The following is a 22214-nucleotide window of genomic DNA, read 5'->3' as shown; positions in this document are numbered from 1 at the left end:
TGACAAAGTGGCCTGCCACATCCAATATATTTTGGTCAATGGCTATGTTTCAGCGGTGAATTAGAGGTGACGGGCTCTGTATCCAGGTACCAGCCATATCACCCATTCAATCCCCCATATGTTCAAAACATAAAACTGATGTTCTCGATGTACTTTTTGGTGAATTATATCAAGAAATGGATATTATGGTGATTACCATAAAAGCATCTCAATAGATCAATTCTGACTATTATTTGGAAAATGGATTATAGAATCACTTAGAGGATCATCATCTTTTTTTTTGAATATGGGTCCGTGTTAGAAGTCTTTGTTCCAAGATGCATTGTAGTTATGGTCAGTGTGCAGCTTTTCTCTGCTTCATGATGATATATCCCGTTTGTGTCAAAAGAACATTAGTATTATCACTGCTAAGTATAGCTACATTGTTTATTGATCCTTAAAAAAAAAATTACTGTGACCTCTCTTTTAGAATGCTATAATTTTGTTTCTAAGAATTCCCCCCCCACACCTCCCCAATTTTCTTCTTTTTTTTAATCTTTTGGTATTTTCATCGACGCAATTTACAGCAGGTGAGACAACATGTTTCAGAATGGAATCCCAAGTGCCAATTTGTTCTAGTTATAAAAGCCAGGAGGAGTTGAAGCTAAGATTCTAGATCTGAAAATTTCCACATTTTGGGAAAGTTCGCATCTGAGCTGTGTTGCTTTGTCCTGTTTCTATTTAGAAACATCTCAAATTTCAGCTAATCCCAAAGTCCTGGGTAAAGGTTTTCAAAAGTAACTGCTGATTCTGGGGGGGCGCCCTCGGTTTTAATAAATCTTACCTTAAAGAGGCCTGAATTTTCAATGGGTGGATTCTTAGCACTTTCAGAAAAGAAGGCCTCTTTATGGGTCTCCGTTTAGATACCCAAAATTACTAGTTTTTCTGAAAATTCTGGCTGAGTTAGTTTTTCAGCCTTCAGCAGTCAGAACCTAAATGCTAATTAAAATAAAATCAGGCTGTGATCCTGAAAACACTCGGGCAAATGCTTAACTTTATACACATTAGTGGTTACATTAAGTTCAGTGGAGCTACTCGTGTGCGTAACGTTAAGCACGTGCATACATTTTTCCAGCAAAAAAGTAAATACGATTACAATTTATTTAGAATTACATATTTATAAAAATAAATGAATCTGTGTAAAAATGTTTAAAATTCCTTTTAAACATTTAAATCCAAACTCTCCCCCACTTGCCCTGGATCTATTGAATTTGCTGCTGCTGCTCAAGGATTTACCTGCAATTACATTTTAAGGAGATGTGCACTGATTAATAATGCCTCACACTAGAAATGGCCTCATGTCATTGCTGGCTGCTTTCATAACACACACACACAGGGCCTGAACCTCAAAGGTTTTATGCATGAGATTATCCTTTCTCATGTGAGCAACTTTACTGATGTCAGTTGGACCACTTGTATGCATAAACCTTTGGATGGCCTGAGCCTGGAGCCCCTCTGGCTGTGGAACCGACATTGACCTTCAGTAGCAGCTCCGTGTGTGGAGGGCTTGAAGGATTGGGGCTCTCGGTCTCCAATTTAACTGTGTGGATCAGATTACACTAGGGTGACCAGGTGTCCCAATTTTATAGGGACAGTCCTGATATTTGGAGCTTTTTTTTATATAGGCGCCTATTTACCCTCTCGCCCCCCACTTCCGCCCGGTCCTGATTTTTCACACTTGCAGTCAGCTCACCCTAGATTATACCTCCCCCTATTTAGGTAGAAGAGAGGTGTGAGAAGGCTTGTCTCTTCTCCTCTTATACATCTTGGGCTGCTGCACTGGGTCCAGACACAAAGTGTCTCCCAGTGCTGTGAAAGAAATACTGTTGGGTTTGCTAGCAGGCCCGGCAGAGGTGTGCAGATGTCAAGTGGGAGAGCAGGGCCATGGCCCAGACCCCTCCCCAGCTCCCCTCTTCTTCTATACTCCAGGAGACTTGTGCTGGAGCAGCACTGTCAACATTACACAGGCATAGACAAGTGAATCAAGCTGTCTTCTCACGCCAGCGCTCCAGCAGCATGCCTCCTCCCAACTACTCCATGGCTCAGATGCATAAAAAGCATCAATGAGCCTTAGCTGGTCTAGTAGCATTAGCTAGGCAAATGAAAAGTCTGAGCACCCTCAACTTCCAGTGAAATTCCTCCCAAAATCAGGTCTAGATACTCCATGTGTTTCTTAACTGCATTGTGAAGAGGTACCTAGGTACAGTAGGTAAGAATACAAACACGAAAGAGTTCTTCAGAATAACCTTTGATCTCAGTTGTTCCCCTTTGGGGAAAAGCGAGCTGTGCTTCTTTTTCTTGACCTGTGTCTGCATTTAAACAAACGTTGTGAAATTGCTTTAAGAACATCAGCTTATACATTGACTTTGACCTTACATAGAAGAAATTTCTAAATTTGTAATGAGGCTTAAAGAGTTTCTTCAGCAATGATGCTTTTAAGACCTCATACACTCATTTATTATGACTTACTTTAAAAAAATAAGTGAATTCAGAAGCAATATGGTAGTTTATGAAGCCTTTTCTGCTTTACTCCCTCTGCCAGAAAATCAATGATTAAAGTTTGTTCAAAAGATAATAGTCTTTATAAATCTTTTGTAAAATCTTTATATTAAATCCTTTCAACCCATAATGAGCAAATGAATGGATTGGTCTTGAAAAGCTGTCATTAATGGCTGTGCTAATGAGGGGTTCCATAGTGGCTTCGGAGTAGAGATCATTATAATCAAATCTGCCATTAGTCAGGAAAGTCATTCTTCATATCAGGAAGATTTGCTATGTAGTTCTGTTACTTCAGGATTATCAATTACTTTAATCATCAGACTGCAACCAGGGTCTGGATGGCTAATTCACCAACTTTTTCTGGAAGATCTTTTGACCCCTTTGTCCGATGTGCACTGAATCAGGGAAAATAAGGACAGATAACTTGTCTCTTTCTAGCTGATAAATTATCCCTTCCAATAAGTAGAATAGGTAGGGTTCCATTACTTTGTAGATAAGGAACAGCGCTATAAAACAGTTCTTTATAGTGATCTTTCCAGAGTGTGTGTGTGTCAACAATTGTACATTTGGCCTGAGTAAAACCCTACTCCACTTCAAAAGCTACTGTGGAAGTGCTTGGTTGCAGGAATTCAGGAACAAAGCAAGATGTCTACTTGGCTCATTCACACATCAATAAATACAATGCATTTTCAGCTCAGTTATTTACACTCGTAGTGTTTGAGCTCAGGAATAAATTGATACAGTTTGGGGGGGGGGTGCTTTTCTATATGATTTGTAAGTGAGAATTGTGTAAGATTCCCCCATTCTTAATCTTCAGATATGTAAGATACCAGAGAAGAATTGCAAGTAAATTTTTAAAGAATTCCTGTTCCCACCCTTATGAAGATAAAAACAGAACACATGTAGATCTGTTGCTTGAGATTACATATAATCTCCCTTTCATTTAATCAGTAGGAATCAGATTTATTTAGCTTCACCCAAAGGAATATGAGCAGGATTTGTCACCGAGATGTATGTTTGCTTTACTGCAGCTGTTCTTTATTCCTGTTTTCATAGTCCCGATGTAGGATACCACATTGTCACAGACAAAGGATTTAATTTATCAACAACAGATGATGCTTTTGTATGCCAGAAGAAGAACCATTTCCAGATCACAGTCCACATTAGAGTTGTTGGGAATCCAAAATATGTCAAAACCCAGATGGGGTTAAAATCTATAGAACAGTTTTACTTGAAAGCTTTTGGAATTAAGGTAAGTCTGTCTGTGCTTTAAATTCTGTTCATTATAAGTATGTGATTATCAACAGAGCAGGAGGAATAGTGCAAAAAGCATTTGCGAACATTTATTTGAATAAAAACTGAATTCATTTAATTACTGATGACCATATTTGTTAGTTTTTTGGTGACTGATAGAATGAGCAACTTTTATTGTTCTCCAGGATGTGTGCAGATAGTGAGATTTTTGTGCATGCGTGTGCTGAAGGATGTAATGTTTGCATGGTTATCATGATAACATGATATCCCTCCTATTAAAGTTTGTCATCCAATAGGGGAATGCAGCTGGTACCAGGAGACTTAAGTGGTCAATCACATACCATGAATAAGGACTAGTAGAAACAAGTAGTTCACAAAAATCATAAAAATCAAATTCTAGTCTCGAACAATCCACAAACAGAAAAAGGGCTAAATTTGCCTTTATGAATAATGGCAAATAACTTGATTAATCAGGCTTACTATATACATAAACAGTGTGGAGGAGGTTACATGGTTTGGATGTGGAATGATATTTTAGAGGGGAATTTCTGCAAAACAAAAGTGGAGGTCATTTTTGGATTATGGCAAATGCCTTAATCTATGAAATTTAATCAAGCTCTCTCCAGCCAATAGCAGCCGAAAATTTAATCTCTCATCCTCAGATGCCTGTTGTGTATAGCAGTGCTCTTATGTTCAGGTTACCTTCTGTCTGAAAGATTTGCCCTAGGTTTTATTTACCAGAAGAGCGTAATGGTTTAAAATATTTGTATAGTTTTTTTTTACAGCATAGTTAATAACTTTGCTTTGATTTATGTTTCTTAGAACTTTAATGCATAGTTAACTGGTGGAACTCACTTTCACGTGATAATATTGAAAAAAGAGCTTAACCGAATTGGAAAAAGGTTTAGGCATGTTGTGACATTCCCCCCTGCAATCTGGATGGGTGTGTAGCTCTCACCCCGATCCCTCACTCCTGGGCCCCAACTTCATCTGCTTTGCTATGTGAACCACCCACTCCTGAGTCAGCCCACGCCCAGCCTTCTGCAAGTAATTGGTCCCTGACCTAGTGAAGGTGTGCTTCTGGCCAGCCGTTCATGGAATTGACCCTCAGCAAACACCCCCAGTCCCAGATGCAAGGCCCAGGAACTGTCGTCTTACAGGGTTCAGTGCTGTACACTGCAACCTGCAAGCTCATTTACAATAGTCCGTCAATTTATGAAAGAAATTGATATGCACCAGCTCTGTAATTCTAAGTGAAGTCTCTATACACACTCAACCCACATGCACTGCTTTAGACAAAACAAACACATAAGTTTACTGACTACAGCAAGGTTTTAAGTGATTATAAGACAAAAATATGAATCACAATTAATTAAAAGGCAAATCACATTCTAAACTTAACTCAACACTTTAGTGGTCTTTCAGTCTGTGGTGTTGTTTACCACACAGGCTGGTTGACTCTTCCCATGGGCAGTCAGTCACTTGTTGTTGCTTCGTGGATGGATTCCAAGGGAGAGCTCCAGAGACACACCTCTGCCTTTAACATGTTTTCTCGTTACCCCCTGGGGTCAGGTGATCGGCCATGTCCAGCAATGGGCATGGTTTCCTCCACTTGAGTCAAACATGTCGCCTTATCAGGTGCTCAGGCAGTCTATTGTTCCTGTATGTATGCGAGGCCTGGATCCTCAGCTTTGTGTTTGTCTGCATCTATTCAAGCCACGTGAGACACATGTTTGGGTATATGATACAGCAGAGTTTCATATCTATACATATGTGACACTGCAGGAAACATGCCACCATAACAATAAAGTTCAGTATGTCATGAACATTCCAAAAACACCTTATATGATCTACTTTGCAATAGACAATACATAGTTACACTATAAGGGTGAACATGAATGATACACAAATCCCACATAAGGGTGTACATGGGGTAAGACATATCACACACATGTATAAAGAGAATGTCTGGAATTCCCTGATTAGGATAAATATTCATAAAAGATATCCACACTCATGCTTCAGGACATAAACCAACCATTAACAACTTGGGATCAGGAAGAAACTTTCCCCTTGACACATTATTGCATCGTTGTCTGTGATAGAGTCGTTACATCTTCCTTTGAAGTGTCTGTTACTTACTGGCCACAGTGAGATCCATGAGTCTGGACTGGTGAAACACTGCTCTGGGTTAGGTGGCAATTCCTATGTTACTATGTTTGGTTACACAGTAATTGAGAGAGTTTGGTTTTCTAAATAATCTGCATATTGCCTTTCAGTCTTTTCTCACTACAATACTTCACATTTATTTGTGAGAAAATTAACTTTTTAAAAGTTTAATTTATCATGCTTTCAAATTTGTACTTGAAAAATATATTTCCTTTTAATTATAGGCAGACGCCCCAAATCAGATAATCGCCATTGAACAGTCTCAGTCGGACCGAAGCAAAAAATCTTTCAATCCTGTTAAGTAAGAAAAAAAAAATTTCCTTCCTTTCCCCTCCTCAGGTATTGTTGTTTCATGGCAAATAGATAGTAATTCTAGGCCTGGCTGTACAGGCCTTATTCAAACACAACTTAATTGACTTCATTAAATCACAAAGTGAGGTGTGGAGGTCTAGGGGCTCCATTGGGGAACAATTGCAGTCGCAGCACATAATGTTATTTGCAGTCAATACATCTGTAGATTATTTGGTCAATTTGTAATGAATGGTCAATGGTTTTTTGATGAAACTGTATTTTGTTGGGAAAATGCTGATTTTCAAAACTGAAACTGGTGGGTGAGGTGAGAGAAATGGGGGAGGTTGAGTGAGAGAGAGACTCCCGCCATTACAGAGCCAATTCCTTGTGATTAGGGAATTCACTTGGGATGACCTGAGTTCAAGTCACCACTCTGCCTGATTCAGAGCAAGGACCTGGTCTCCCACATTCCCCAGTGAGTGCTCTGTCCATTGGGCAGTTGGTTATTCCAGGGTGGTGTGCGTCTCTACTCCTTCATGGAAAACCTGGAAAGGTCTTTTTTTCCCCTTCCCCCTGCATGAGAACGAAAATGAAGTGTGAAAAGGAAGCATGGTTTTCCAACCTGCCCTAATAATTAACTGGTGCCAATGTTATGTGGAAAATATGGAGTACGGTGTGCAGAGATTTATCCATGGCATTCACATAAATGTTGAGGGACTACGTGCATTTTTGCTCTGCTGAATCTGCATGTACCATTAGCATTACGGTTTCCACGGCTTTAAAAGACCACATGCATTCTAAGTCAAACTAATTGAAAGCCTTTTGTACTTTTTTCTCACTGCTGATTGTTGGGTTATTTGTGTCAATAACAGGCACCCCCGTTCTAAACCTTCTTCCCCTGATTTATTGCCTGATGTCATAATCCAGTGTTGCGACATCATAACAATTCTCCTGAATGGTTAATGTCTCAGTTGGTTTATGTAAAAAGGCCCTTACTTCTCCCAAACAGAAATATATTTTTTTTTTTTGCTCTGTTTTTGGTAGAACGTGTTGGCTAGAGAATTCCTTGAATTTTGATGACATATATGCCTTTATTGTAGCTGGTGTTCTATGGTTGCACTGAGGTGCACATTCCCCTTCACCTCAGCAACCAATCCAACAAAAAGCAAAGAGATATGGAGACTTTATTAATTAATGTGCAGTGCTCCACACCACTTAGGAGTTATGCCAGAGCGACAGTGCTTAGAGGAGTCCTGGCAGCATGGCTCCATTAGAACTCCACAACACTAGAGAGCCAGAAGCAGAAAAGGGGGCACTGGAGCTGATTTGGAGATATAGGGCACAGATGGCCCTGAAATCTCCAGGGATCTACAAGATCTGTATGTTCCAAGCACTCGGAACTGCCTGTTCCATCTGAAGTGCAGGGGGGATGGTTAAGGAAAAGAGCTAGGGGAAGTGTGTGTCAAACCTTAGTCCTGATGCAGAAGTTCTGCAAGGATTTCCTTTCTTCTGGCTCCCTCCTGGGTGTCCAGTTATTTTTTTATAATGAAAGGCAGGGAGATCTTGTCCCATAGTATTCATCTAATAATGTGTAGGCCTTGTGGATACAGTGTCTAATTTATATTTCAGTTCAAATCCTGTTGTTTGAGTTGATTTAAAATCTGTCTTTCTTTCTCTGTCAAACGGATCACTAATGTACATTTTTGAAAAAGTAAAAACAAAACAAAAAAGCCCCTTTAACTGCAGAAGCAAAATATAATGTACAGCAGAACAAAATCTCTGTAAGGGAGTAGTTTCTGTCTAGAGACCATTGCCCAAGGATCAGTGTGTTTTTATCACGAGTACCTTAGTAGTTGACCTCTGTAAAATGCTTCCCTTTTGTTATCAGTATAAATATTTCAATTGCAATCATGGATTGGAATTGACTGTGTCTCATAACTCAACATTTTCTATTATGTTTGTATGTGGTAGTAGAAATTTTAATGAAAACATCTATTTAACCCATCAGAGTGATTTATAGATACATTTTTTACCACTTTTCTACACAGAAAGAAACATCTGATCAAAAACATTTTATAAATACAAAATGCCAAGAGAAAAGGACCAAAATTTCATAATATAGAAGAGCACTGTGTAGCTCAAAAGCTTCCCTCTCTTACGAAAAGACGTAGGTCCAAAAAAAGATATTACCTCCTCTCTGTCTCTAATATCCCAGGACCCACTTGGCTACAACTATATATATAATGCATATAATAAAGATATGACATATAGAAAAATCACTACATTGTTTCAGAAAAAATTATATCTCCTGTTCAAAAATCCACACGAGTGAACTCCGAATTGGGAAGGGGAGACAGATTAGCCCAAAGCCTTTTCTGCCGTGGTTCTTTTTCTAGATACCAAGGGATAGATTCTCAACCAGTGTAAATTGATGTAGTTCCATTGACACCAAAGGAGTAACATTGATTTACACCAGAAGAAAAATGAATAGCTGAACTGCTTTTTCCATGAAAGAATGTGTTTGATCAGCTAGTCATTGCATGTAATAGTGGACATGAAAATGCAAATTAGATATCGGTAAATACAAAAACAAACAGGAGAGAAATTAAGGTTTAGTTAATGTATTAAATGCAGGGTGAATGATGTATGGTAGTGCCCTAAATTAGCAATGAATCCCCATGCATATCACTGGGCCTACCATGTGCAGCTATGTATGGGTCATGGTGTGGAGATACTTAGTAGGTGGATATTACTAAGAACCCAATATTCCTGCTCATGGTTGATACAATATATGACTGACTACATTCACCCCCTTATTTAACTACCTGACATGAATGTCGTGATCAATTGGTTAATGTGAGGCTGAAATACTTTGGTGTCTTTGGTTGAAAGTTGCCGTAAAAGAAGAAAATGTGACATTTTTATATGTGGAGAGCATTCCACATGTCTTGAGGCACCTCTGCTGTCAGCTCAATATATAACACCAGAAAAATGAAACATGTTAATCAGTTTGAGGAGACCTGGAGGAAAATGAGAAGTGGTCCAGGTGAAGGATGGTTGTTTGCCCCTTAACAGTCTTTTCTGTTTTAGACTTGATCTACCAGGAGACCAGGTAACCAAAGTGACACTGGGACGGTTACATTTCAGTGAAACAACAGCAAATAACATGAGAAAAAAAGGGAAACCTAATCCCGACCAAAGGTATCGTATAGGTCCTCTGGGGGTAAGGATGCGAAGGGGCAGTGACTTGGGTTACACTGATGCTGATACACTGACGTCAGTGGACGTCTGTGTTGCCAACTCTCATGATTTTATTCTGAGTTTTATGATATTTGATGTGTTTCTTAAAGACCCAACTCCTGGAGTTTTAAAATTATGTGAGAGTCTGTTTTCATTTTACAAAAAGGAAAAAAAAAAGAAAAGAAAAGAAAAATGTTTCTAGCCCTCATTTTTGCAGCACAAAGCTGGAAAACATGACCCAAGTTATACCTTAAAGGCTCAGAAACCAGAATGCAAATAAAAAGAAACGTGTGTGTGTGTGTGTGTGTGTGTGTGTGTGTGTGTGTGTGTGTGTGTGTGTGTGTGTGTGTGTGTGTGTGTGAAGTATAACTTTGTAGCCAATCCCATGATTTGCGGGGGAGGGGCAGGGGCCTGACTCCTGATTTCCTGAATGGTTGGAGTTGCATTACTGAAGTCTTTCTATTGAATTCGATGGACTTTGGGTCCAAAGAGCATTTAATAGAGAGTGAGCAAAACAGAGTAAGAAATGTTAATTTACCTCCCCTACTGCGAAATAAGTAATGTTTAAAATATGAGATTTAAAATAGAAAATCTATTATTGATATGGCTGAATAATATGACCAGAACGATAGTGTGACAATCAGAGTCCAGGCCCGCCAGGGGAAGGAAAAACCTGGGACTGGAAGGGCTGTGGGAGTAATTGGGCTGTGGAAACCAGGGTGAGACCTTTATGTTTGTGGGCTGGCTCCTGGTGTCAGCACTCTGAGCCACCTCAGCGTAGTATTAAAGCACCCAAAATTACAAGGCAAGCAGTGACACAAGCCCTTACTGGTCTGGGGGTCCCCCAAAGTATCATAGATACATTATGACTGTGAGGAGATTTCAGTTTAATTGTTAAATCATTGAAATCAATTTCATATTAGGTACTTCATGCTGGTGGTTGGACTATATGCTGTCAGTCAGGACCAGTCCTATTTACTGTCTGCACAAGTCTCTGAAAGGATCATTGTGAGGGTAGGTACAAGTTCATATTGCTTTCATTTGAACCAAAAGAATGTTTTCTTTTCAAAAAGGTAACTTTTTGGTCATTGTTGGACAGTGTGCATTTTATAATTGTTTGTAGCACACATGGTGATTTAGGGATCTTAATATTTTGGAGGGCTTATTATAAAGCTTGAAATAGTTCTGTATATCCGTGTGCGTGCATGTGTGAAGGGTGGACACATTTTAAGAGGAGCACCTGTTGAGAAAGGGTACAAAAATATAATAGGACACAAAAATATGGGGAATTTTAAAAAGCTCTTGAATTGTTTTTAAATTATGCACAACTTGTAATGAAAAGTATCAGGTGCCTATTGTAGAACAATTCATTTTGAAAAAGTGTGTGTGTGTGTGTGTGTGTGTGTGTGTGTGTGTGTGTGTGTGTGTGTGTGTGTGTGTGTGTGTGTGTGTGTGTGTGTGTGTGTGTGTGTGTGTGTGTGTGTGTGTGAGAGAGAGAGATAGAGAGAGACGTTTAGGAAAAGGACTTTAGAAAACAGGACGTCTTTTGCTCTGTCCTTTGAATACAACATTTTGGAGAGACTGAATTGGACCCAGTTCTGCTAATTTTTACACATGCAAAGAATCCCTCCAAAGAGGACTACCCATGCGAGACATGTTTACAGGATTGGGCCCATAAAGGGTAGTCTCCTCATGATTTTTAGAGTGCAGTTCTATTTTCTGAAAAGTAACTCAAAATGGCATCCTGAAGTTCCATATTTACTATCTCTTGATTTTTTTTATCAGTTGTGCTCAGTTTACAAATAAGAAGTTCTAACTACCAGGCCGGAAAACTGTCTGAGCTTGGGTGTCAAAAACTTCCCAGCTCACCCATGTCAAAGATCCTGCAGGCTAATTTATGCCCTTCATGCTACCTGTGCAGTCCTAGGGCTTAGTACTGAACTCAGTGAAAAGCTGTGTTGATGAGTTACAAGGTACGATAGAACCCACAGCTCATGCTGTCGTAATTTTGTTGACTCTGCAGGGCTATGAGGAGTAAAAAACAGTGAACTTTTATTTTTCTCGTTATAGTAAAATACATTTGACTCTGAATACACACAAAGAATAGATATACTAAATAAAAAGAAGCGATTTTTTATAATCACAGCAGAACTGCACTTTAAAAGAAAAAGTTCATGTTCTTTTTTGTAAAAATACTGAGTTAAATAAGGTAAAATAGAATGAACATACAGAGCTGGGCAAATAGCAGATTTTGTAGTTCACTGGCAATGCCAAAAGAAAAAATTGTTTTGAGTTGAACTGGAAATTAAAAAAAAAAAAAAAATTTGGTGAATTGAAAGAAAGTCTGGTTGAACAAAACATTTTGTTTTGATTTTGAGCATTTGAAAACATTTTTACAAATTGTAAAATAAAATTAAAGGAAATTTCAAACCAAAGTCATTTCAGACAGAAAAATGTCAAAATTAAATATTGATTTTTTTCCTTTTTTTTTTTTTTTTTCCCAAAATGGACAACTTACAAACATTTAACGAATTCACATCAGTTTTGCTATCACTGAATTTGTATTTTTCACCGGAAAAAGTTTTCATTGAAAAATGTCACCCCCCTCTAATTACAAACACCACTGACCTATTAGTGGAAACATTTCAAGTTTTGCTTTTTCATAACAATACCTAGTTCTTATATAGTGCTTTTCATCAGTAGATCTCAAAGAACTGTAGAAATGAGGCTATATACACAGCTACTATTGTCTTGCAATATTTTTGCTGTGTGGTACATGTACTTCATAACAGTTTAATAGTTTGGAATAATTAGGCTTATATCATCCCCACTACCCTTTCGTTTAGTGTGGGGGTAATTACTGGAGTCTGTTCATTTTTTGTTATAGATATTTTTTAAAATTTGTCCAGGGGCCCAGACCTTGAGTTGGTGCTCATTTGGTGGTGGTTGTAGTAACATTTCTATAAATCAATTAATGAGGTCCCTGCTTCTTTACTTCTCCCCCAGCCTCCATTTTCAGTCTCCTGCTCCCCTGAATAACTCCAGCGCCTGCCTCTCCTACAGCTCATAGTTATTCCAAGCAGCAGCAGTAAGAAATTGATCTGAGGTCTGGTCTACACTGATGCACTGGGTCGACAGAAGATACGTAAGCTACATACTGTAGAATGCGTATCTTCCATCGACTTACTTTAGTTCCCTGTCTGTGGCATCTTCACTGCACTGCGCTGACGGGAAATGCCCTCCGGTCGATGCAGCTTTACTCTTTTCTGGGGAGTGGAGTTACTGCGATGAACGGAGAGCACTTCTGGAATCGACTGAGCAGATCTCCACTGGCCACTCAGTCGATCTCGCTGCGTCGATGTGTGGAGGCCAATGCAGCAGAATCAGTATAGACATATCCTGAGTCATGGCAGTTTTTCTGGTGTCCAGAGGGTTTTGAATAGCAGCAGTAAAAGTGACCCCAGTACTGTAATTTCATTTTGCTGCTGCTTGGTAAAGCAGAGTTTGTTGGAGCTGTCTGCAGATTCAGGGAGACAACTGCGTTTTTACATCCAATTCACATTTGGATTGTTATCTTATGAACCATAAGGGCTAGTATCTTAATGTGTGCTTTAAATGAAAGCTTAGATTCTGCAGAAGTTTCATGATTTAGGCTTCCACACCCACCAGGGGAAGCTAATCAGATGCCATTAGTGAGTGAGAGTAGATTTTTTAGCACTTGCGCTTATGGTGCCATTCAAATAAATAAATGATTGAGTGGACAAAAGTAGAGGACTGAGAATCTAAACAGTGGCAATATCAGCAGAAAGGACAACAGCTGTGGTGTTCTACTAGTCTGATATGTTTGAATGGGAGGTAGGGTCATGTATATAAAGACATTGCTTACTGCAGTGTGGCAAAACTTACAGAATGCCTTGTGAATGGAAAAGCATGCACTCTGCTCTGCCATACTGTAGAGTTAAAGATTAAAGAACTACAAACTGAGTAGTGGTTAACAGGCATATCAGATCATGCTCTAATTGTGACAGCTAGAAAAGCACAATTCTGTGTATCGCAGATGGTGTAGCCTTGCAAAAACACAAAGCCTTATAAATGAGTGATGAGTTATTGGCACACTATTTTCCTTAGACCCACATTTTAATGCCTGAATTCCGTGTTAATTTTTTAAAATTTTTAATAAAAGATTTAACAAAAAAGGCATTAGGATTTGTGTTTATTAAGTTTTTTCCTCTGAGAGCCAGATTACTTTTAATTGATGTGTCTAATGTAAAGTAACAGAGTTCAGACAAGGAGTAGTACTTTGTAGAATGGGTGGACATGCTTATTTTGGGACTTGTCATTAAAAATGACAGCTGACTTAACTTGAGAGTGCAAAAGTTATTTGTAATACAGATGGTGACTTCTCCAGGAACTGCTGTTTTTAAACTTTGCACATCTCCGCACCTATGCAAATATGTTAACAGCTTTTCAGGTCTAACTAGCAAATATGCTAAGACCTTTTCAGTCATAAAAGAAAGCTGAGTCTCCATCACAAAGACTTTATATTCTAAAACACACACACAGGCAAAAGGAAGAGGAAATTGGTACAATGTAGTTATTAATTATTTGCATTAAAGTAGCACCTTGCAGCCGCAGACATGGATCAGAACCCCATTGTGCAGGGTGCTGTACAAACACAGAACAAAAAAATAGTCCTTGCCCCAAACAACTTACAATAAAAAGTGGTAATTGGGCACTTCAAGTAATACAGATGTGGAATAGTTTTGTAAATATAAAAGTTATTCCTAGGTACCCATGATGTGGGCACAATGTACCTTCACTCTGATGTATAGTCTGGAGTGTGTGCATGTTGAGGGTGCAGCATGCATGAATTCAAGACCAAACTCATCTGTTATCTGTTCAGCATGGATCTCAGGGACAAAATACAAGGAGAGTCTCTGAAAACCAGTAAAAAAGGAAATAAATCTCTATGTTCAATGTGTTTCAAATAAAAACCTTTCATCAATCATCATCATCATCAATTATTTAGATAATGGCACAGAGAGTATACTTATTAAGTTTGTGGACGATATCAAGCTGGGAGGGGTTGCAAGTGCTTTGTAGGATAGGATTATAATTCAGAATGATCTGAACAAACTGGTGAATTGGTTTGAGGTAAATAGGATGAAATTCAATAAGGACAAATGCAAAGTACTCCACTTAGGAAGGAACAATCAGTTGCTCATGTACAAAATGGGAAGTGACTGCCTAGGAAGGAGTACTGTGGAAAGGGATCTGAGGGTCATAGTGGACCACAAGCTAAATATGAGTCGTCAGTGTAATGCTATTGCAAAAAAAGTGAATCATGATTCTGGGATATATTAGCAGGAGTATTGTAAATAAGACACAAGTAGTAATTCTTCCACTCTACTCTGCACTGATTAGGCCTCAGCTGGAGTATTGTGTCCAGTTCTGGGCACCACATTTCAGGAAAGATGTGGACAAATTGGAGAAAGTCCAGAGAAGAGCAACAAAAATGATTAAAGGTCTAGAAAATATGACCTATGAGGCAAGACTGAAATAACTGGGTTTGTTTAGCCCGTAGAAGAGAAGACGGAGGGGACGTGATGATAGCTTTCAAGTACATAAAAGGTTGTTACAAGGAGGAGGGAGAAAAATTGTTGTTCTTAACCTCTGAGGACAGGATAAGAAGCAATGAGCTTAAACTGCAGCAAGGGAGGTTTAGGTTGGACATTAGGAAAAACTTCCTAACTGTCAGGGTGGTTAATCACTGGAATAAATTGCCTAAGGAGGTTGTAGAATCTCCATCATGGGAGATTTTTAAGAGCAGGTTAGACAAACACCTGTCAGGGATGGTCTAGATATTACTTAGTCCTGCCATGAGTGCAGGGGACTGGACTAGATGACCTCTCGAGGTCCCTTCCAGCCCTATGATTCTATGAAAGCAGATACATTAAAATTTGCCCTTCTTTCTCTTTTCTAATTTCCAGTCCTTAGTGAGCAACTAGGCCAGAAGAAAATTTGTTGGCAAATCAGAAATTATTCTGAGGTTTGATTGCAAACCTAATAACCTGAAAAGCTTTGAAGTTGACTATCTATCTTAACAGCATAGTAAAATATAATACAAGAGAAGGCTTTACGGGCACGGAAAATGTCCAAGCTGGGAAATGTTTCTTTGGAGGGCATCCGTTTTGATGTGTCAAAAAAGTTCAAACGTGTAGTTTAAATGTGGAGGATTTGTATGGCATTTCATAGTCCTTTGGTAAACTGGATAAAGCAATGGTAAATCTGTGCTACTGTGTCTTTGACTGTAAAACATTTTTCAGGCATCTAACCCTGGGCAGTTTGAGAATGACAGTGATGCATTGTGGCAGCGAGGACATGTTCCAGAAACCATAGTGTGTCATGGTCGAGTAGGAATTAACACAGATGCACCAGATGAAGCACTGGTTGTCTGTGGAAATGTGAAAGTGATGGGAACGGTCATGCATCCATCTGACAGTCGAGCAAAACAGAATATCCAGGAGGTGAGTGCGATGCAGCTTTTATTGCATTTAAATTCATACCACCGTGCATGTATGAATGATCATTCTGACGCGCATGAAGTAAATTCTGTTGTCCTAGTCACGCTGGAATGTTGGCCTTGGGCAAACTAATTTACGGCTGTGAGTTGTGGAGCCATCCTGTTTGAACTCGGGGGAACTTTGAACTTGGATGGGGATGTGTGTCTTTAAATGAAGTGGTTTGACTGAAATGTAACTGAGAATACAAGTAAAAATAACAGCTCGTTAATGATGAATAGGGAGAAGTTTGATCGTGCCTGGCTTCTCAATATTCTAGTTAAACTCTTGACATGACTCTGATCCTTAATATTGGCGTGTGTGAAACCTGGTCTTTATGCAATTAGGTTGATACAACTGAGCAGCTGAGAAGAATAGCACAAATGAGGCTGGTTGAATATGACTACAAGCCTGAATTTGCATCTGTAATGGGAATAAACAGTACCCATGAAACAGGTATTCAATCAACTCTTCTGTTCTAGTGTCTGTCATTTCATATTTGTATGTTGTGTCATAGTGATTCATTCCCTGGCATTTCAACCTCATTTTTAGGATTCTAAGGCCTTTTGCAGTGTTTTTCTTTTAAAACTGATGCGTATGAGAATATGTGGGTATCCGATTGTGTCTATATGTCTCCATTTTTAGTAGGTGCAATCAGCTGACATTTGCCATGCTTGGTCTCAGCCCAGCAGTGATGTTTCTTTTTTAAAGCTTTAGCCAAATTGGTTCAACCATTTTTTGTGCATTTGAGCATTTAAAGCATAAATCCGTATTATTATTCATCTGTATTGTTCCAAGAAGCCCTCATCATGGACCATGATCCCATTGTGCTAGATGCTGCCTTAAACATGTGGGCTGAAAATTTGTGCTTAAAACAAAACAAAAACCTAATAAGACTTGGCTTCCTTTGTAAATCTTGTGGAGGTTTAAGGTCTAAGACAGGTTGGATACCTTTGTATCTCTTTTTTCTTTTGTCTATATCATTATCTGGTTTTTACTTGGTTAATTTTTCTGTAGTGTTTGTAATTGTTTTCTCTCTCTCCTTCCTCTTTCTTCCCATGTTGTTTTCTCCCTTCTTCCCCAATGTTGGCTTTGACTGTTTAACTTATATTTTTATCCCATAACCTCTATGTTTTTGCTATTCCTTTCTTCCTTCTTTCCCTTCCACTCTGTGCATCTGGCTCTCTCCACTTCCCACACGATATGGAGCCAAATGGGAAGAGAAGTGTTTCACATCACTGTCTTCTCCCTGTCCTTTGCCTGCTCTTCAACCTAGATGTAGGGGTATACACAAAATAACAAATTACAAAGAACAGATAACTTGTCATTGTTGTTTTTATTACAGGAGCACATGAAGATCTCAAACAGAATCAGGACCCATTTGCTAGGGACTGTCCAAAACATACAGTAAATTACAGCCCTTGCTCCAAAGAGCTTACAGATCTAACTGAAAAGAAAGAAACAAGTTGAAGCAGAAGGATTTTCCTCAGAGCTAGAAGGGTGTTACTATTACCCCTTCTCATGATACAAAAACCAGGAGGAAGTTAATGAATTGGAAGGGCAGCAAATTTGCATAAACATCTGGTGGTGATGAGTTCCATAGGCTATTGTAAAGGCCAAGAGTTTGGCGATTTTAAAAAGGATTCAATGTCTATGTGGACGACTAAACATAACATTGGATGAGATTTTAAAAATTAAGGATAAAAGCTCTCTTGTTCAGGGAATAAGACAGCCTCTAACTGAAGGGAAGTTTAGGAAGAAACTTCTTTTAAGAGCTGGTTATTCTATAATTGTCAATTCTGGGGTTTCTTGTACTTCCCCTAAAGCATCTGATGATACCCAATGTCAGAAACGCAGGATGCTGGGTTGGGGGGGAGCCTGGTCTGGGCCCTATACAGCAAATTCTATATTCCTAATTGAGCCATCTAGTAAATTAATTTGATATATAAATGTATATTAAAAAATTTACTGGATGGCTCAATTAAGAATGTAGAATTTGCTCTATAGGGCCCAAACCGTGTGTGTGTGTGTGTAAGTAAGTAAGTAAGTAAAAGCAAAAGCAGATTGTAGTCCTAGATAAGGAAGTGGGTGATTTAGAATGGTGAATTCTAAAATCAAAAAACCCTGTAATTAGAGCTGCTTCAATTTTCTGGGAGAATGTCTCCCCATCAGAAAATGCTATTTTGTCAAAGTTGAAACATTTTGTGGAAACATGTCTAGATGGGGGAAAAACCAAAACAAAACAGAATGAAGCACTCTGATAAAGGTTCTGACTTTTTCTTTCAATTTTTAAAATATTATAATTATGTAATATAAATAAAAAGTCAAAACTGGAATGGAATCTTTATATTTTATCAAATTAAATGTTTTGCTTGACTTGCAATAATAATAAAAATAGTTATTATTATTTTGAATTTTGGTTTGCAAGTAAATATCTTTTTTGTTTTGTTTACTTCTATTTTGGAATGGAAAAAATTCCTACAAAATGGAAAATCTGGTTTCTGCACAGCTCTCCTTGTAATCTTTAGGATGGCTACATGAAGGAGAATACAAATTACAATCTATGAGTAAATGATGTTGGTTTTCCTTACACTGGTTTTCATAATTTTGCAAACAGGAATAATCGCCCAGGAAGTAAAAGAACTTTTACCTACAGCTGTAAAAGAAGTTGGAGATATTACCTGTGATAATGGAGAAAAAGTAGAGAACTTCCTCATGGTTGATAAGGTATATTATTTGTTTACTGTTACTCATATATGCAGTGCCATGGTACTTGACCTGAAACAAAGACTTTAAGACAATGCATTTTTGAAAAATTTTAGTAGCAAATGCAAGTGCTTTTTTACCCCAGATCAACCACACATGTTTTGGCATTCAAAACAAATTTGCTTTTTTCCTTTGGGGAAGAGTAGCTGTGCTCTTGAACCATATTCTATTTTACTAGTTCAGCTGTAGGACTTGGTGAAGATCCTGAGTGTCTAGTAATTCAGTTTGTCTAATTTTTTGCTGACCAACAAAAAATAATTTATTTGTATTTCATAATTTGGTAATGTACGGGGATGCAGGAACAATTTTTATAGTGAGGGTGCTGCTGATGAAAAACATAGATTTGGTGTTTGTCATTACTACTTCAAGCCAGGGGGCACAATAGCACCCCTAGCTTCCCTAGTTCCAGCACCACTGGTAATGTACTGCAGAAACATTTTAAGGGGCTTGAGACAAAATCATTAAAACTAAAAATGTTTATTAAAGCTAATGTTAAAATTATCTAACACACAGGTTAAAAAAAGTTTCTATAATCTGGGTATAATGCTTAAAATAAATTAACCAAAAATGCAAAGTTTGGTTTAAAGATCATAAAATACATGTAGTACATAATCTGCAATATCCCAAATTAAGGATAATAAATTTCAGTTTAAAATATTAGCATCCAAATATTCGGATACGTCGCTCATAAAAAGTTATACTAAGAGTAGCTAATGGAAAACAAATATAGCAATGAGTGTAGGTTGTCTCTCAGTAACTGAGAATTTAGGATAGGTTGTCCCTCAGTAAATACAATCCATCAGAGAAGTATTTCAGTTACTTTCTCGATTTCGCTTCTCAATGGCACTCTAGCTCATTTCTCCTGATATGGCCAATGTCCGGTGATATGTTTTAACGGGTGTCCCTTGACTCCTTGATGGTATCTGACACCATAAATCGCCGCATCAACCAAGTATAGCAATGACCGATTCTGCATTCCTGCAACACTTGCTTGTTTCTGGGATTCCATGCGCCCAAGGTTCCCACAATCAGCGTGTGTGTTTGAGCCTCGTAACCCCTAGCTCTCAAGGCATCGGCCGGAGGGGTGTATTTCTCCACCTTCCGAGCTCGAGCATCATGGAAGGCCGGGGTCCTGTTCTCAAAAGAAACTATGATGTGCACTATGAGGATCCTCTTCTGTTCCTAATGTTACATAATAAACTAGTATTACAATTAAAGCTAGTCACCAGGAAATAGTTCTTTTGGATTCTTTAAATACATTGCTGCCTTCAGCTCTAAATAAGGAGCCATGTGACGAAGCCTCTATGGAGAGTTTTATGAACTATATGGGACTCAACATAGGCACAAGAGTCTGCCCACATGGAGCTAATTTTCAGACCAGAGCCTAATATTCTCCTGCCAGTCAGGTATATCTTAGTCAGCTAAGAGAATGAAATCTCTTCACACTAACTTGATCACTAATTATTAAGGCCCAAAACATGTAAGATAACTTCAGATGGACCACATTGTTTGTTTTAAGATGCAAAGTCAGTGTTTCACATTTTAATTGATCTCCCATGTGTAAGTATTTGACTAAAAGTTTTTTAATAATGAAAGGATTCCCATTCTTTTCTCAATATAGTAGTATTTTAACATACAACTAATTGAGGGATGCTTAAAATGAAGTGTTGCTGAATAAAATTTGGACAGAGATTTCTTAAGATTGATTGCTCCAGCTTAAGTCTTTTGCCGCTGAATGTTTGAATTAATTTAACACTTCTCGAGAAGAATTAAGCTCTTGTGGTAATTTACTTCACAAACTGGAAACTTTCTTGTTCTAATCCTGTTGCTTTACACAAAGTCTAATGTGTGTGATGTATGAAATCTCTCTATCTTAGACCTTTATCGTAGCTTCAAGATCCTACAATATGAAATGTTTTTGATACACAGAGAAATTAACATGCTTTAATGATGAAGGTAATGTCTTTAGGTTTGTACTACACAGTCTCCTGCTATGTTTTGATTTGTTGTGTTTCATAAATGTGTAGTAATAAGCTGAACATTTTAATGGTCACAGATCAGTCACATCACAGAAATCAAGGAGCTGTGTTTTCTAGCCTCCAGAGTGCAAATATCAAAAAGCAGATCTCACTGTGGAAAGTGGTTGTTGTCATAGATAAAGATTATAGATTTATTGTATAAGCCTGGGATTTGAGCAAAACTTGATTTAATAGGAAAAAGTCTGCCAAAGTTAAATGAAAATTAATAGGGGGAAGAGAATGTTTATACAACAGGAAAAAAAGCTTATACATACCGGAGATAGTTACGTTTGGTCTGAATGACAGTGTGACTATTATCCCATATTCATTGTAATTGTTATTTCAACTGATATTTTGTTCTATATTTTACTGAAACCTTAGATTGTGTGTATGGATTCCTACCTACCATTAATCTAACACACCCAGTTCAGATGAAAGATCCATTAGAAGTATGAATATTCAGTATTACACTTCACCTATATGTATTGTATTAAGAAATAAGTTTACAAAGATATACTTGAAAACCAGCTCTTTCTTGCCTATGCTGTAGTCCATATAAATGATTGACGCATCAAACTAGTAGAATAAAACTGTTGTGATAGTGGTCCCTGTATGCTCTTTACCTATATTGATTAATAATGCTGGGCAAAATTGTTCAGCCGAAACACTTTTTCAGTGAAAAATGCAGATTCAAGGACACTGAAACATTTAGTGAATTTGTGTCAGTTTTACAAAATTCCTTGTATCTATTCATGAGCTACCTCAGCTTTCAAAAGGCCCAGGGAAAGAGGAGACAAGCAGCAGAAAACTCTCTGAATCCTATTAATTGTGGCTTAGAGTTCTCATGTTCCTTCCCCATGATGGCAATGGAAGCTGTAAGAACTTTCATTCCTGTACGTCACTGTATTTGTGAAGTTCAGGCCCGGGATGCTAGTCTGCGTAAAGGGAAGCTGGCAAATTCAGACCACTAATAGTCTCCCCTCCATAACAGGCTAGAGCATTTTCCACTCTTCCATTCCATTTGCCACTTGAAGAGCGTTCAATTTATTTTGCAAAATAAGATTGGATCTGAACTTACCTGCTACTGTGGAAGCAACATCAGAAAGGAGAAGATGAACATACCATGCTCATTGGTGGAGTTTTGCCTAGTTTGGTGTTCAGGTGAAGCAGTGGGTTATGACCTCATACCTGGTAACTAGGAAGAGAAATTCTAAGTTTACTATTGAAAGGAATTGTTAATGCATTTGCTCTATTAGTTCAAGATGCCAATGACTGATGAGTGATTGCTAGGCCTTTGGTCAAAAGCCATCATTTAATGCTAGTGACAGCATCTGTGTAATTACTGCCCTATATCTGGATCCTGAAGGAGAATTAGGCG

The 22214-nt window shown here is 38.3% G+C and overlaps 1 protein-coding gene across 1 annotated transcript in view; it reads left to right on the top strand.

The window, feature by feature from the left end:
* MYRFL (myelin regulatory factor like) overlaps nucleotides 1–22214 on the top strand; it is a 65733-nt gene that overhangs the window by 19807 nt on the left and 23712 nt on the right. Inside the window, exons 7-13 of the mRNA XM_067564031.1 lie at nucleotides 3595–3790; nucleotides 6186–6262; nucleotides 9343–9453; nucleotides 10416–10506; nucleotides 15819–16019; nucleotides 16400–16508; nucleotides 18670–18779. Of these exons, the coding sequence (XP_067420132.1) occupies nucleotides 3595–3790; nucleotides 6186–6262; nucleotides 9343–9453; nucleotides 10416–10506; nucleotides 15819–16019; nucleotides 16400–16508; nucleotides 18670–18779 (895 nt within the window). The remainder of the gene's footprint in view (nucleotides 1–3594; nucleotides 3791–6185; nucleotides 6263–9342; nucleotides 9454–10415; nucleotides 10507–15818; nucleotides 16020–16399; nucleotides 16509–18669; nucleotides 18780–22214) is intronic.

This window comes from Emydura macquarii, unplaced genomic scaffold (genome assembly GCF_026122565.2).
Source record: "Emydura macquarii macquarii isolate MOO-44397 ecotype Brisbane River unplaced genomic scaffold, CSIRO-AGI_Emac_v2 contig_2636, whole genome shotgun sequence".
NCBI classification, from domain to species: Eukaryota; Metazoa; Chordata; order Testudines; family Chelidae; genus Emydura; species Emydura macquarii.
This window is presented reverse-complemented; position numbering and strand designations above follow the sequence as displayed.